The sequence below is a fragment of the Thunnus albacares genome, chromosome 3 (genome assembly GCF_914725855.1).
Source record: "Thunnus albacares chromosome 3, fThuAlb1.1, whole genome shotgun sequence".
NCBI lineage: Eukaryota > Metazoa > Chordata > Actinopteri > Scombriformes > Scombridae > Thunnus > Thunnus albacares.
Window position 1 is genome coordinate 21938964 of NC_058108.1, and position 12847 is coordinate 21951810.

Sequence of the window (12847 nt, forward strand, 5' to 3'; positions counted from 1 at the left end):
CTGAAAATACATTTTGAAGTGATCTGTTGGGCTTTGAAAGAGTTTTAGGGGCCAAGTGCGTCAGATAATCTAAACCCATGAAGGAACATGTAATCCTCACCAAAACTGGAGAGACAATGATTTCACTTGATGGAAATGCAGCGCATTTGTTTACATGGGCTGATATAGACGCATAATTTGATTAGCATGAACTAAATTCCTCTTTTAGCTGTGAAAGTCCTGTACACACACACACACACACACACACACACACACACACACACACACACACACACACACACACACACAGAGCTTGTTTTATGGAAGTATGCCCTGAGCACAACATGATAAAAATGATTTATTGGAGCAACCACCATCAATGTTAAGGTCATAAACTAGAATTAGACCAATGCCATAGAAGAAAAAAATATAATTTTATAAAATAAAATGCCAAACTGGAAAGAAAGAGGGAAATACAAGCTATTTTTTTTACTTTTAAGATTACTTTTATGTGATTTTAAGTGATGTTAAGCCCCTGCTGCTCCTATAATCTACAAGATAGACTTGACAGAAAAGCACACACACAATGCAGCCACCTGAACACAATGAATGTCACCTTTCCTGCACAGAGAATTTACAGTATATTGTTACTGTATGTCTGGCTCAGTATTCTGTGTCATCTTGGAAAAATGCAATTAATTCACAATACATTTTCATGCTGTCAGTGACTACAAAAAAAACTGTCTTGAGCATTCCCGAAAAGAAAAGGAAAAGAAAAAATAGCACACACTAAATTTACAGTAGAAGCAGAAAGCTGAAGTGGATTATTCCACGAAAAGTTTCACTTCGGTATCACACCTGCACAGAGATTATTTGTATATATTCAAACGACTGTCTCATCGCTGTTGTTACATCCTGCCATCAGTCATTTTGTCAGATATTACACACAACCAGATGTATTCAAAGACAAACTTTGCTTATGCCCATATGATGAGTGTACGTTTGTAATGTGAGTTTCCATAGTGTGTGCCATATATTCAGTCCTTGCACACACACTCCCGATACTCTGTTTATGATGCGAAGTGAGATAGCAAATCTCAATGCAAATCAAGCTCGGCGCACAGAGTCCACAGAGCTCAACAGCAGTGACTTCAGACAGTTGAAATGTAGAAATATAGCTGCACTTAATCTAACAAAAAGAAACATCTTTTTTGGGCAAATTGCAACATTCAGGGACATGAAGCCCTTTAATAGATACTTACAGTAAATGTTTGTTGATGTTCTGTTCTTTGGATACTACCAAACACATTGGCCGAGGTCTTGAGCTACACAAATGTATATTTTCAGCTTTACATTATGAAACAACAGTTAATTTCTTGCAAAAATTTTATTAAAATTGAGGAATTGTATAATGCAACCATTTCATCTGCCTGTTTAGTCTTAAAACTCCAGTCCAGCCATGAACATTGGATATTTTAAGTGTGTTTATTTAATTTTTTCCTGACAGTCTGCTACACTCAAGGGATTTATTATGAATGCTTGTATGAAAAGGACCATCTCAGCTCCTTTTCCCAGTAATCCTAACAAACCCTTCATGATTTTATCCAGAGGCAATGTTAGAGCAAAACATAACTGATTGAAAGCTGACCTCATTTTCAGCTCGGCTTCTTTTGTGATGTATTTGACTTTTCCATAACAACAAAGAATAGTTAATAAGTCAAAACATATTTATGTGTAAAAGGTCTATTATCTTACAAAGAGCTGTAAATGTGAATTATATTAAGAGAGATATTCATATAGTTTACCCTTAATGTATATGCTGAAAAAAGTTGCTTTTATTAGGTAAAAAGCAGGTAAATACACACACTTATCTGATTTGTCTTGTCACTATAAATGCAGCTTTTCATGAAGATTTTTTTCTCTAAAGTTGTTGAGGTTTGGTGTGATGTTTGCTTGAATCAATCGTAGTTATAAAGCTCCCACTTCTACATGCATAACAACTACATCCAGTAACTCTAATCCTGCCGTTCTGCCTGGACTAACACGCATTGCTGCCATGTAATGACCTGAGGCAAACAGGCAATGCATAAAGAAACTGTTTTCACTGCTCTGCTATGTATTTAATTATGTCTATTTTCATTATTTTACCTTGTTGAAAAAAACATAGGTAAAAATGACAAGTATATGGTGGAACAAAAAGATATGAATATAAGAAAGTTCATGCATGTTTTCAAATGTTGCATAAGACGGGTGAGATGGGCACTGATGCTGGAATAATTAGATATGTAGTATGCCTCACTCCATCCTAGTAGACACCAAACCAGCATTAGAGACACACTTGATACAAATTGCATCACAACAGAAGAGTTTACAGTGCACAACCTGAGGATGTTTGGAGCTATAGTGGCTGTTGTATCACCTACTCTGAGACTGTCTGCAAGGGTGTTTGTCTGTTTTTTTGCTTGAATATATATATATTGATTTTCATATTTTTACACATAAAATAAAGTAAAATAAAACAGGAAAAACAAAAAACAGAAAAGAAAAGTTACACACACGCACACATATATGTATATATAGTTCATTAGTTGGGCATACTGCTATACATGAACTGCATTTCTTCATCAGTTCATCAGAAAGTACATAATTGGTGGGATAACTTGGTCTCCAGATAGTTGTTGAACAATATCTGCAGTCACATTTTTCTGCGATGTTTGAGGATTTTTTTTTTTTCAAATTATTTTTTCCAAAATTTAGGATGAATATACAAACATTTCTTCAAATTTTTGCACTGATTATTTCTCTCTCCGTGACTTCTCAAAGTCATGTTACAGATTGGAGATATAATAAAATAAGTATGAAATATCAGTGAATTATGCATTTATTTTTCCTCTGTAATATTTGGGACTGTTGTTGTAAAAGTGCATCAGTAAAAATGGTCATTTCTAGATTTCAGTGTTACTGGTTAACTGTGTATTAAAAACTAAGAAAAAAAATCATATTAGTAGAAGTCTGTATTATCCCTTAATTAAATCATCTGTAACTCTAGATACAATCACCAACACTGCATGATTCCTAACTGTGTTGTTAACCCATAGAGCGACCATTTGAAAGATATAAACTGATGAACGTCACATAAAATTCTCCGTTTAACAAACCTGAAACTATTGAGGGACATGTTTCAGATGCAAGAAAGAAAACCAGCGTAACTCCACTAGCTGGTGCTCATACCAAAAACAGCCCTGCATGTTCAGAACCTACCAGGAAAATTCAATACAGGAGGTTCAGTTCGACTAACAGAGCAGTGAATTTGAAAACTTAAAGTCTCCCTCCATTCAAAAATATGTTTTTCTTCTTGATCTTTCAGTTGGATGTTTGAGCTTCATTGTGCAGAATGATGAATGTGCAGAGTTTGACACTACAACGCTGTTTTCACATTAATCTGCTGAAAGTGGAAAGTTTCTCTGTGCTCATTAAAAATCTGATTTTTAGGGGTGGGCCTATAAGCATGATTTATGACATCACAACTAGTTTGGAGCCAATCCTGGTCCAGTATTCGACTTACACAAGTGTGATGTAGAAACCTAAAGCCTCCAGTGCACAAACACTGTTTTGACTTTACAGTGAAATAGGAGACTTCTTCTTGTATCCAGCAATTAAACTTCAGAAATGAAATAAATTAACATATGCATAGTTTCTGTAATTTTAATGAGGGGGAAGGAGTAGATGCAATTTTAGGGATTTTAAATCATACTTTTTTTGTGGAAAAAACCTTAATAGACACACATTATTGTTCCAAGCAGAGTATTTTTATATGTAATTACTTGTTACATATAACAATATGGAAGGAATCTATAAGTGCCAAAATGCAATTCTGATGGCTTTATAGTGGAGGACAATATGGATTAGTCATTACACAGTGTGGGTTATCTCGTATTATAGATGGTCATTATGTCTGGGAACTTCCGGTCTTACTGCTGGCCGTACAGGGCTTAGCTACCCCCTACTTTTTTTGGTTGTTTGTTTGTTTGTTGTTTGTCGTTTTTGTTTAGTTTTTTGTTAACTGGTTTTATATTGTCTTGTTGTCCCTCCTATTAAGTGGGCTAATCTGTGTTTATGTGAGTTGCTGTGATTGTGGATATTGGTTATTATGTTATTTGATTTATATTTATCAAGGATATAAATGATGTCTGGTCATGTGAGATTATTACCAGACTGTTTTCTTTTTGTTTTTTGTGTTTCTTATTATTCTGCTCGGTTAACAAAAAAACAGACAAAGTAACATATTTTAAACAAACAAAGTAAAAAAAATAAATAAATAAAAAAATAAAAAAAGAATCTGTATGATGATTGAATGTGTAAAAAAAAAATATTAAAAAGAAATACAGCGTCCTCTTTAGAAAATGATCTAAAAGAGTGAATAAATAAGGCTGTTACATTATTTAACTAAATTCCCTAAATTACGAGCTACCCTGAATGCAACAGCAGTGGGCGTGGTCAGCGTGGACCAATAGAATGAAGCAGTGAGAGACACGTTGAACATTTCCTACAACAGACATGACAGCCTCCGGTTCATAGAGCATAGCTGAAAGCTTAGCATTGTGATCTTATATCACTGAACTAAACTCCACAATGGTAAGTTAATTGATTATTTAGTGAAATGAAACGTTTATGTCGCTTTTTGTAGCTCGACTTTATAGTCAACCTGCTGCTGGACCGTAGAAAACCTCCAGCTGGATGACACAGAGCTTCAGTTTGTTGTTGGCATTTGACAAGACAACAGAATTAATTGAGGTTATAAACTCTTTTAATTGGTTTTTTAGGCAGCTGCTGACTTGTTTTGTGTTATCTCAGGTTGTTGACTCGCATCCCTCCGACATTGCGACCATCCTTCGTGTGAGGGGGCCGCTGGAGTTCAAATGTCAGCTGGACAGCACAGATGGTAACTAATGTTCATGGACTTTTTAACCACAAAACATTTAATCATAGTGTTTTCCAGAGTTGCACCAGATATGGTTCAAGAGGCTCCAAGCAACAGTTTAACAGTGGTGGAAGAAGTATTCCTGCTAGTCCTGCATGAAAAATCCTACTTAAGTAAAAGTACATAAGCATTAGCAGCAAAATGTACTTAAGTTATTAAAGTAAAAATACTCTTTTCATCCTTCTGACTGATATATTATTATATATGACACAATTAGATTATTAATCAGTGTGTCAGCAGCATTTGGCTTCAACAAATCAAACCATGTGAGAAGTTTAGAGGGAAAACTCACTATTTGGTGGAGCTGTTAACAACTCATAGACATCTGAAATGTGACCCTGACTACACACTGCTTTTTGTAAGACGTCAAAAGCCAAACAGGCTCGAAACCACTGGTTTCATCTGTTACAATGTGTTGTATTTTGAAAACTTGTTATATTATCCATTGTGTCAAATCATCATCTGAAAAGTAAGTAAAGCTGTCAAATCAATGAAATGAAATGTAGTGGAGTGGAAGTATAAAGTAGCATTAAATGGAAATACTCAAGTAAAGCAAAAGTTGTAAAATTGCACTTAAGTACAGTACTTGAGGAAATATTCTTAGTTAATTGGCATCATTTCACTCTCCCTGCTATTGTCTCCTTCTTGGATGCTGCAGCAAATCAATCACCACATGGGAGGAGAATAAGATGAAATGTGAGCAAATAATATTCATAAACCCAACGTTATTCTACCTGATGGTCACTGTGTCTAAAAGTCTTTGAAAATAGTAATTTTAGCTGCTCTGCCTCAAGCCACAGAGCAGGGCCACTGACGCATGTAACCATATTCATCTTAAAGGACAGGTTCACAATTTTTAAATTCTGTCTTAAAACAAGAGTGAGGTGTCCATATCAACACTGAAAGAGGTTTTCTTCACTGTAATCATTCCTCCTAGAGATTAGCGGAAGGTCTGAAAAAATAAACATAATCAAAAATATGTGTGGTAAGTTTTTTGGCTTCTGTCCTGTTAATCAGCTCACAATCCCTCAGATATGTTGGGTTCCTGATCCTTCAGTGCTACAGTGTGCATAAAAAGCAACTGGTACAGAAGACAATAAAACAGTGAGTGTAAGACTCTAGCTGGGCTTTTTAGACAGTGTAGTGCAATGAATGTTGCTAAGGCGTATAAGGATCTGCACAGTTGACTAACAGACATTTTAAAAATCATTGTCAACAAAAGACAGCAAGAATAAGCCCATAGCAGCAGGATGTAAAGTATATCATAACAGTGTAGTAATAGTAAATCAGTAATATTGTAGTAATATATGATTCTGTGAGTTGCTACTGTATGTTTTGTTTTATGTGTTTTTAATGTTTGCTTGGATGTTGTTTGAAACACTGTATTGCTGCTATCTTGGCCAGAGCTTCCTCAAAAAAGAGATCTTGTAATCTCAATGGGATGCACCTGGTTAAATAAAGGTTTAATGATAATAATAATTGTCTTCTTTCAGCGCCGCTCATGCAAAAAGTCATCTCAAGAACATTTGAGACCCTCCGTTCCAAGGTGAAATCTGAGTCCTGTGTTCTCACCGTCTGTGACAGTCCCGTTATTATTTGGCCAAACAAAAGTGTTAATGCAGCGTGTGAAGATATACATCAGTGGATACAGTAAGTTCTCCTTTTAAATTTTTCTCTTTTCATATGGAATCTGCTGCCTTTTTCCCATTTATTTTCAAATTAATGTTTTTGTTTATTTCAGGACAGATGAACAAGAGAGCGCTGGCAAGAGATCTGCAAAAAAGAAAAGCAAAAAGAGCTCAGCAGTGGTATGAACATGTTTTGTATATGGAGATGGATGGAAACTGTAATATTTATGATATTCTCTCTCAGTGGAGAAATACTAACTCCCAAAACACAACACAGTTCTTTCACCATGTACACCACAGTAGATATATCTGCTACAGCATGTTAGAAGAATTACATACACTGCTATAACTTGAGCATATTCACCTATAACCTACTGTAGCTATGGTGTGTGTTTCTGTGTTTATGTAAATGCACATTCAGAGTGTCGTAAACCTTCGCCTGATGATGGAGGTGACAAATAAAGGCCCCGTTTCAGCACCGATCCTCAGCAGATCAGTCCAGAATTCCCACTTTCTGTCTACAACTCTTCCCATGGACTGTGTCGTCCGCACCAGCTGCAACGACACCTCGAAAGAGTACGTCTCACCCTTAAAAGATATTTAAAAAAATCTGAATGCGTAGTGTATCAGTGTCAGTAGGCTTGTTATAAAATCACTGCTAGCTACCACCATGAATACAAATCCATGAACATGTGTGTTGTGGTGTTGCAGAGCCTGTGAGCGCCTAGTGGAGGCGCTAACTAATCAGCTGTGTGAGATGGAGAAAGTGACCCTGCAACACATGAAAGGAACCACAGTGCTGGTCCCTGAACCACTCCACTTCCTCCTTCCAGAGCCAAAAGGACTGGTGACTGTGGTTTATCCAGCAGGAGTGCCTGACAGCCAACTGGAGACACAGCGTGAGGTAAGAACCACTGACTGAGATTCTTTAAAATCCCACACGAGCAGGTAACACGTACTGTAGTTCCCCCGACATTAAAGTTGTTTCTGTTTTAGCATCTTTTTCACTCAAACAACATAAAGAAATAAAAAAATTTGTTTTTTTTTAATTTTTGTCATTTTGTTAAGCAGAAATGCCAAACATTTGCTGGTTGCAGCTTCTCAAATGTGAGGATTTGAAGATTTTTTTTGTGTCATAAATGATAGTAAACTGAATTTCTTATGATTTTGTACTATTGATTGTACAAAACAAGACATTTGAAGGCTTCACCATTATTGACTAAAAGATTAATCGAGACAATAATCGGCAGATGACTCATTAATGAAAATAATGGTAAGTTGTAGTCCTAATGCAGTTTTATCCAGCAGGCAGTGGATCCAGCTTGTTGTACTTGCTTAAAGGACGGGTTCACAGTTTTTCAGTTCTGTCTTAAAACATCAGTCAGGTGCCCAGATGAACATTGAAAGAGGCTTTTCTCGCTGTATTCATTCCTGCTGTTCATAGCGGCCATTAAGAGATGCCTTCTTTATGTGTTTTCAATCTAAGTAATGGGGGACAAAATCCACAGTCCTTGTTATGTTAAGTTATATGAGGTTTCAGTAGTCTAAGTTAGTCAGATGAAGCAGATCCAAAGTTAGTTATTTTTGTATAAAATTCTCTCTTTGTGTTTCCCTGGACAGTGTTTCCTTGTTGAGCTGCAGTGAAGAGATGGTTACAAAAAGTGTTCAGTGTTCATTTGGACACTTGACTATTATTTTAAGACAGTTTTAAAAGTTTGTGAACCTCTCCATTAGTTAAACGCATCATCTTGGCTTGACACTTGATGTATGTATTCACTCTTTTTTATTTCATTTTATTTTGCACAAATCTTTCTGTGTAGGAACTACATCAACACTTTGAGCTACCAGAAGACAAGCCCTATTTTAGAAGAGCCAATGCTTACCACTTTCCCAATGAACCTTACAAAGACGGTTATCTACGAAACCCTCATCAAGTCCTCACACATCCCACCCTGGACAACGGAAAGGTAAAACCGTTCAAATATTCATATGACTTAACATGTTAAAGACGGCACAGTCTGTCCTGAGCAAGGAATTTCAGACTTGATTTATCTTTCTTTGTGTTTTTAAGGTGTACTTGGTCCAAGGAATCTACAGCTATCACCACTACATGCAGGACCGTATGGATGACAACGGCTGGGGCTGCGCTTACCGCTCCCTCCAGACCATCTGCTCCTGGTTCCAGCAGCAAGGCTACGTAGAGCAGCCTGTGCCCACTCACAAGCAGATCCAGCAGGTAGTGGCCCTGTAATTAATAATTATTTGTGCTTTTGTTGTCAAGACAGCTGTTTTTTATTTGGCTCATTCCTTTTCCAGGCTTTAGTGGACGTCGGAGACAAACAATCATCCTTTGTGGGATCACGTCAGTGGATTGGATCTATTGAGGTTCAGGCTGTTCTGAACCAGCTGCTCGGAGTCACTTCCAAGATCATGTTTGTGAGGTGTGTTGTGTGATCACATGCCTACCAGTTTGTGCACATGATGTACATTATTGTTGTATAGATTTATCTAATGACAGATGTTTGTACTCTTCAGTCAAGGGTCTGAGTTGGGGTCTAAAGGCAGAGAACTGGCCAACCACTTCCTTACTGAAGGGACTCCTATCATGATTGGTGAGCTGAATGTCAAATCACTTTAACAACCATTCTGGGGTTAAAGGTTTAATTAACTTTTATCTTAACACCCGAGACAAACTGTAATTTTGTACATTTTTATATATATTTGACCAGAACACCATTTGTGCCTGTAATTTTTTACTCTTCACTTAAAACAATAATCACATTACAACACGTCACTAATATTAAAAACATTACTACCAAATTGATTGAAAGTTTTATTTTATGTTAGACATCATCTTAATCTAAATTATAAATGTTTTCTGATGCTGTGAAAGGTTTGTTTTCATCAGCAGCTTTTGAACACACAAGAGAAATAACTTAAATACGTCAATAATCAGTTCAATTATTTTTTAATAGGTTTAGTGCTTTGATTCTGCTTTATATGTGAATATACAGTATATCTATATTTATACTGTATATGTTCATATATTCTGTGTAGTGCAGATTTAGTAAAGGAGGAGTTCAACATTTTAATTGGCCCATATTAGTTATGACTGGCAAAGACAAACAAATCTTAATTCCTTCATACAAACACAAGCTTGGTAAAAATCATGGTAAAATAATTCAATAACATCTGTTCTTTGTTGCAGGAGGGGGAGTTTTGGCTCACACTATCCTGGGTGTGGCATGGAGTGAGACCACAGGGCAGATCCGCTACCTCATCCTAGATCCACATTACACAGGAGCAGAGGACTTGCAGATCATCACTGACAAGGTGAGCTGTATATTATGTCTTAATGTATAGTGTAAGTTTATTTATTTATATATATATATATGTATAATGTATAAAATGTTGAAGGTGTTGACCTTTGTGTGTCTGTCGTCTTTCTCAGGGCTGGTGTGGCTGGAAGGGACCAGAGTTTTGGGATCAAACTGCATATTATAATCTGTGTCTGCCTCAGCGGCCGAAGACCATCTGAGCTTACTGTCTCGTTTTGTCAGTGTGACATCATTTGGCATTGGTAAAACATGCAAAACTTTGGAGGGACTCTATAAACTGTTTGTTTTACAGGAACATGTCCAACTTTGCAAAAATTTGAAAAATTTCTGTAAATCCTTGTGATTTACCTGTACGGTCTTAGTCCAGCCTATATATATATGATGTCTTAGCAAACAAAGGCACAACCACAGGTTAATGTAATTTTTGTATTAAAAATAGAAACTGATCATATACTTCCTGTTCTTGTTATACGTAATATGACAAATGTCAGTAAAATTTACCAAATAGGCTCACTGCAGAAACTAGTTTGAACTAGTTTGGTCATTCTTTTATGTTGTTGGTCAACTAAAGAACTCAAATCCAGCTCCCTTTTGCTGCTGGATGATGTGGACACCTGCTGCTGTAGAGAACCTTTTCTACTGTAATATATGGCAGATTTAACAAATAATTAAACTGTAAAGTATATGTTATCTTGTCCTCAAACTACTTGCCTTTGTTCAAATGTTTAGGGCTGTAACTAATGATGTTTATCAGTCATTATTGGTTAATCTGCCAGTTATTTTCTCAATTAATCAATTAATCATTTTGCCTCTAAAAAGTCAGAAAATAGTGAAAAATGCTCATAACAATTCTTTCAGAGCCTAAGTTGGCATCTTAGAATTACTTGTTTTGTTTAACTTTTACTCCAAAACCCAAAGATATTCAGTTTACTGACACATATGACAAAGAAAAGCAGCAAATTGTCACATTTGAGAAGTTTGAACTAACAAATATGTGGCATTCTTTCTTGAAAAATGACTTGAATGATTATTTGATTATCAAAATAGTTGCCTCTTAATGAACTAGTTAATTTACAAATTGATTTAATGGACTAATTGGTTCAGCACAACAAATGTTTTAATATCAACCAAATACACAATCTCCAAACCTCCACCAGACAAATCTCTTTTTTTTATGTTGACCCCTACGTTTTATGATGTTTTGTCTTGATTTTTATACCTGTAGAGAAAAATATATGCCTGCAGTACCCATTCAAATTCTGTAAATTAGATATTTGCTAGTGAATAAGTGAAATTACACTTTTCTTCATTTTGCTGTGGACCCCCCGGAAACATTTAAAGTACCTCCAGGTGCCTTTGGTCCCACTCTGAGAACCAGAAGAAGCATCTTCTGAATGCAGCCTGATCTACACTGATCCCTCTGACAGAGGCCATTATTGGAAAACAATCACACTCTGTAATTGAGTTTTCACAACCAGTCAGCTGTCAGAGTCAAAATGGAAGCTTTTTCCTCTCACCAGTAGCCATAAAAATTAAGAAATGTGAATTTTCTTTAAAAATCTTTAAAGCTTTACTGACAGGACATTTTGCAGATGCCTTATTGTCACTCTCTGTGATTTGTCGTCCAGTGGTTGATTGTCTAAGTATGCGACTGCCACAGAAATATCCCCCATTCAATCCTCATCTCTACCCATCCTGCATTGGCATGTAAATTATATGACAGTGACCAGACACAGGTTTTACGATATATTCCCCCAAGTGCTATTGTCCCAGGACATTGGTATTTCATTAGTGTGTGTCACTTCTGGGTCTAACTATGTTATTAAAAGAAAACCCGTGACAAATTGTAATTTCAGGGGACGCGCCTACAGATAATCCCCTTTCTTGTTGATGGAGATGCACCAGGGAGAGCAGTTACTTCAGCATAATAGATCCCCAAGGAAAAAACCAGTGACCTCTCCTCTATTCCTCCACAGGTCCTGTTCCCTGATATGTTTTTGTATTTTTTTTATTTAAGCTTTTGACTGCAAGGGCAAATCACTGCAGTGTAAATTCTCTATAGGCTTCTCTGTAAAGTTGAGATAGAAAGAGAGAGAGTAGCCAGTTCTTGTTAATACATTGATTCTTGTCACTTACTGAAAACATAAACACACATGTATACATAAAGGAAACTCACTAAAGAGAAAAAATATAAATAAGCAAATTATAAGTAATCAGGAGACTCACTCCTGATAATGTATAAACTCATTTTTTGATAGTCTGATTTTGTTTTATATGAATTCTAAGCTATCAAAAAGCCATTTTTAAATCTTTTTTGGACATATTTAGGAAAGAGTTTGTTTGTGTTTGTGAAATTTACACACAAATATGTCTAAAGCTTCAAATTATAACTTAGGGACAATCAGTGCAAAAATGTATAACTGATTCAGGCTCAGTTTTACAAAATGAATATATATCATTAATATTTTTAAGGGAATTGTAGAATTCTGGGGAAAAATATTATAGCCTATGATATAACTTGTATAAAGGTTAATGTAGACTTTATGTTGGATGAGTGGAGAGGTAGAAAAATGCTTTCACATTTCAAAATCTTAAAAACTGACGTTTAATATTTTGAATGAATGTTTTGCAATATTTAAAATCCAGTCTTGAGCATGGATCTACTTTATGAAGGTTAATTTAGTGTTGTTATCCCGGATCTTTCAACCGCACCCAACATGATTTCATCAGCGGATGAAGCTCCGGAAAAGGCGAGTTATAATGGACATTTAGTGATATTTAGGACACAACTATGACAATTTGTATCGCCCAATTGGAAATTCAAAAAAAAAAATGGAAAAGGAAAAATCATCGAGGTGAAAGTTTGATTTCGATTTTACAGTTTGATTCGGTTTTTAACTAAGTGATAATCGACCTAGGTT

The 12847-nt window shown here is 35.9% G+C and overlaps 1 protein-coding gene across 1 annotated transcript; it reads left to right on the forward strand.

Annotated features, from left to right (window-relative positions):
- The first annotated feature begins 4504 nt into the window (after positions 1 to 4504).
- ufsp2 (ufm1-specific peptidase 2) lies at positions 4505 to 10616 on the forward strand. Its single transcript, XM_044345401.1, has 12 exons — positions 4505 to 4614; positions 4834 to 4921; positions 6454 to 6610; positions 6702 to 6768; positions 7010 to 7164; positions 7300 to 7492; positions 8409 to 8555; positions 8660 to 8824; positions 8905 to 9029; positions 9124 to 9200; positions 9797 to 9921; positions 10040 to 10616. Exons 1-12 carry the CDS (start codon positions 4612 to 4614, stop codon positions 10124 to 10126), a joined length of 1389 nt encoding a protein of 462 aa, XP_044201336.1. The 5' UTR covers positions 4505 to 4611; the 3' UTR covers positions 10127 to 10616.
- The last annotated feature ends 2231 nt before the right edge of the window (positions 10617 to 12847 follow it).